This window comes from Hypomesus transpacificus, chromosome 13 (genome assembly GCF_021917145.1).
Source record: "Hypomesus transpacificus isolate Combined female chromosome 13, fHypTra1, whole genome shotgun sequence".
NCBI lineage: Eukaryota > Metazoa > Chordata > Actinopteri > Osmeriformes > Osmeridae > Hypomesus > Hypomesus transpacificus.
In genome coordinates, this window is record NC_061072.1 from 8,685,454 (window position 1) to 8,690,240 (window position 4,787).

General features: G+C 42.3%; 1 protein-coding gene across 1 annotated transcript; it reads right to left on the minus strand.

Annotated features, from left to right (window-relative positions):
* Positions 1-1,936: 1,936 nt before the first annotated feature.
* Positions 1,937-4,067, minus strand: LOC124475847 (heparan sulfate glucosamine 3-O-sulfotransferase 2-like). Its single transcript, XM_047032690.1, has 2 exons — positions 3,583-4,067; positions 1,937-2,796 (listed from the first exon to the last, which is right to left on the minus strand). Exons 1-2 carry the CDS (start codon positions 4,065-4,067, stop codon positions 2,178-2,180), a joined length of 1,104 nt encoding a protein of 367 aa, XP_046888646.1. The 3' UTR covers positions 1,937-2,177.
* Between the last annotated feature and the right edge of the window lie 720 nt (positions 4,068-4,787).

Here is a 4,787-nt window from a genome sequence, read left to right on the forward strand (position 1 = left end):
TAACCGTGCCTGTTGGATAGGAGCTCACCTGTGTGTCCTCAACAGCCCCTAGAAATGATCTTCAGAGGGTGGAGCATGACAGGAAGAGCAGTGGAGGTGCCCCCCCCCCCCCTGCCTCCGCCAAACCAGGAGGTCCTCTAGGTTTAATGAATGTTCGGAAAGACAGGGAGACAGAGAGAAAGGAAAAAAAATGAGACAGTTGGACAGATAGAGAGAGATGAGAGATATCGTCAGAGATAGTGGGAGAGAGAGAGAACATGTGGTTTTAGCACCACATAATGAATTCTGTGTCGGCAATGTATATTTCAAAGCTGGAGTTCTGTACAGTCACAAGTAGGTCTGCATGGAAAAAGTTCTTGCGGGGAATTTTAATGAGAAGACCCTTTATTTGCAGTTTGACTGTTAAATAACAGTGTCAAAGCCCAGAGGTACAGTGAGTGGATGACACAGGAGAAGTGGTGGCCTATATTTCACTGGACAGAAATCCTGTTCTAAATTCCTCCTCTTCTTAATGACAAAGGAAGAACACCTAGGTCTATGAGAATTCCATCGTTTCAGTTTCTTACAGTTTTTAACCAGAATCTGTCTATAAAATTAGATCATGAGCATGGTAGATTTTTTTCTTATCAGTACTTTACTTCACTACATATTTTTTACCTTCACTCCTTACATACATTACATCTGTACTTTCTACTTCTGTACTTTCGTACTTTTCAAACCAGGCTTGTTACTTTAGTTTTAATCTGTATTTGCTGGCATGATCAATATTGGACTTTGTCTTGATATTTCACTGGTACTACATTAATTGAATGAGGTTTTATCACTCAGAAGAAATGTGTGAATGTGCACTCTACTCTGCATGCTCTCTCCTCAGACTCACCAACCATGTCATGGGCTGTGCCTCCTCAGACTAGCTTTCCATGGAAAAATACAGACAGTTATGACGAGCCGTTTTGTCACTGCAGTTCGTTTACTGAGTGAGCCCCAGGCACAGCCTTAGAAAACCCACTTGGTACATTCCTACCGAAATCCAAACTTTTTCAATGCAATCATGTCACTAGTCGGCAAAGAATCTATCTGACAACCTGCCACAACTAGGCGTTCTCTCCTCAGTCTTTGAGAAAGGGCTGGAATTCTGCACCCCATGGATCTATTCCGTCTCCAATCAAAACATCTAAGTGGCTTGCCAGAATCCTTGTCCATCGTTGAGCAGTAACTGATAAGGATGGAGGATGTGATACGATACCATTTTCATTATCACCATGCAGAGAAGTTATCCATACAAATGCAATCTTTATTTTCTTCTGTGGGGAGACCCAGACTGTGGTTTTCTCCCAACACTGATGGTCGACTGAGCTAGATAGATGATAGAAAGCGTTCAATAAGATTACACAAGAACTCAAATTTATATATCTTGGCTATATCTTTAGGGAGACAAAAACTACAGGGAGGTTAGAGAAGTCTGACAACATCTATATCCAGCCATTTAAAGTAAAGCCATTAAGTAAAGATGAAATGTATCAAAAGTACCTTGACTGCAGGTGGCTTTTAGTGCATTTATCTAATCTTCCTTCATCTTATGGACGGTGAGTTTTTAGTGGGTGGGTTTACCACTCCAGACAGGAATGGGATCATGTGAACTGTTGTATGTTTATTAACCAAGACAATAGATTCCTGGCATCATGAAGGTAAACAACAGTTCAGTATTACACTTTTTCTGTTACAGATTGTTATCATTTATAAACATGTGTGAACTGTACCTGGTTAATGACAAAACTAGGTCATGGCAATTCACAATTCGATTGAAAGGTCTTATTCAGTCATAAGTGCTGCACCATGTGCAGAATATATTGCTGTTTGACAGTTTTCCTGTTGCAGAATGCTGGTGCTCACATATACTGTAGCCAGTAACAGAATGAAGATAATTGGAGCAGCTAATACTATGTCTTTGTATTTGAAAAGAAAGAGTGACATTACAGGCTAATTAGTTTTTAAAGCAAAGTGTGTCACAGACCAACTCTTATTCCTTTTTGCAAACTACAAACTTGTGTGAAATAAATCCAGTCCAGATTTTCCCATAACTAACCCTCATGCACATCCAAGAATCCGATGAAAAAGTGCTTGCATTCCTGGAAGACACCTGGTCTCTCCTTCTGCATCCTCTATCAAAAACATCTCTAGTCCCACTTAAAATCGTGACCCACCATTTCATAAAATTTGTCGTTGTGGGGCCTATAGAACTCTCTTAGCTGCTCTATGGCGTCCCGGTCTATCTGAACGTGAGTCCTGCCCTTGGACTTGCCCAGGCAGCGAGGCGAGCTGCTGCTCTCAGGCTTCTTGAGGCAGGGGAAACCTTTGGTCCTGTTGAAGTAGAAGTGCTTGTCTGTGACGATGCGCTTCAGCCCCAGGAAGTCCTGCACACGGGCCAGCTCCCTGGCCGGGTCTGCGATCAGCCGCTCCCCGTTCACAAAGTGGATCTGAGCCAGGGGGAAGTAGCGCAGCCAGTTCTCCAAGTGCAGAGCGTACAGGCCGATCCGGATGGCGTTCCAGGAGGTGTCCACCAGGCCCAGGCTCTGGTTCCGGAAGGCGAGTTCCTGGAAGCTAGGAAGGTCAGGCGTTTTGGACAAAGTCTGGGTGTAGTCGGATATCGCTCGGGTGACGGGGTCACGCACCACGACGATCAGCTTGGTGTCCCGGGCCATGGAAGAGATCCGGTGGGGCGTCTCCCTGGTAACGAAGTAGCTAGGCGTCTTCTCCATGGTGATCTGGCTGTCCAGCGTTCGTGGCATTAAGCCCCTGGATAGAGGAGGGAATACAGACACAGACAAGGAAGTAACATGAATGTGACCCGCACTAGCACTATGCAGATTCTACCCTAAAGTTGAAAAGTAAAATATAGCACTATCATTACTTGTGGAAAAATACAGGTAGTTGAACTTGACGTTTAGCTATCAGTAATGTAAGAATGTGCAAACGGAATCAAGCATACAGAGTGTAATTGCCAATTAAATATGTTCTAAAGATATAAGATGATGATGATTTGGTTCCATTCTTAGTTTGTATACATTCTCCTTGAGGAAAACATAGATGTGGTGACAGTTTCCAGGTTCCCAATAATAATGACATCAAAAGGCAGTGGGGGCACAGCAGGCTGCATCTCAGGAGAATTGGCCACGATGCCTCTTTCATGTTTCACTGGACAAATCCCAAGTTTAAGAGTAATAAATCACGAACAGAATGGAGATCCGGTGGAGGACAGTGGCTCTGGGTCATTTCTGGGCCAAATAAGTAGGCCACCATAGTTTTAGGAACAGAAAGATGATGTTTTCTAGCATTTTACAGCTGACTACTAGAAAATAACAGCATGGGAATGTAATAAACTGTTTTAGTAGTTTTTATGTATTATATGTTTTTAAGTGACTGACTTGGGTATTGCTCCGTTTGGAAAAGACCATGGCTAAATGGCTAAACCATTTATTGGCCCAATGCACGTTAATTTGAACAAACATCTTGCTAATAAGGGATACGGAGTATGGTTTCAATGTTCCAGAAAGTGTCGTTTTTGCAGGTTTATACTGTTACCTGTACCAGTCCAAGCCACGGTCATAATTTCTGTCGAAAAAATGTGTCTCGGTTCCGACTGCCCGCACATCTGGGTGAATTCTTATGAATTCCAAGACAGCCCTCGTGCCGCCCTTCTTTACGCCGACTATGATGGCTTTGGGGAGTTTTTTATTCCCAAACTTCACCGTACCCAAATTGTTCAATGAATTGTCAACTGTGTTATTCCGGAATGTGTTGCGAATATGTCCTTGGCCGTGTGATATATCATTCCGTATCGCATCCGATGACAAAGTGCATGTTCGAATAAGTTTTTTGCCACCATCTCTCCTGACGCGAAGACAGTTCTGCTTTGGATCACTTGCCTTTAACATGACCATTTCAGATGAGAAGAGAAGACAGTATAATAAATATGACAGGGAAAGAGAGAGAGAGAACAAGCAAATACACGTCCGTGTGAGTTTAGATGAATACGGCACAACTCTGTAAAATAAGCATTTCTCCATGGGAGTAGATGGTTCATTTTTTTAGTTGATTTATTACTTGGCAACTGCGTTTTCGTTTGATATCTTCATTAATCTTGAGCAATTAAACGTTCGTTTTTCATGCCACAGTTTGGGTAACAGTAGAATATAATCCAAACTGTAGCAAACAGCATTCGGTGTGTCCGCAATATAAGGTATTCCACTCGATTCCTCCCCGAAAAAAGCTCGTTGTTTTTAATATGCTTTGCTACTTTCCATTAAAACAAGACCTGAAATAATTTTAACATGAGACAAAAGTACTGTCATCCATATTGGTATCAAATCAACATATCAACAATGTAATGCTAAAACTTGCAACACAAAAAAGAGCAGCTTGAACCTATTCCTGCTCGTTGTGCACGAGCTGGCTAGAGCGGACGCACTGTCGCTGGATCTCCTCGAGACTGCTTGTCAAATGAAAGAGCATGGAGAAAAATTCAGAAGTGCTCCTGACGTCAGTTACTATAGGCACTTTTTTATTTTATTGCTACGCACAGTGTTAAGCAAACGATAACCATATTAAGACTGATTAAACTACACATTTTCAGGTAACGCAGAAGACACAAATGTAGTTTATGTTGGTGCGTTTGGCCAAATTATTGATACAATTAAGCAGAAACAGTGTGAAACACATGTTGGTGTGTGGATGCTGAACAATTAAGTGCTACTTCGGTTACACTGAGGCTGAGAACGTTGGGTGTG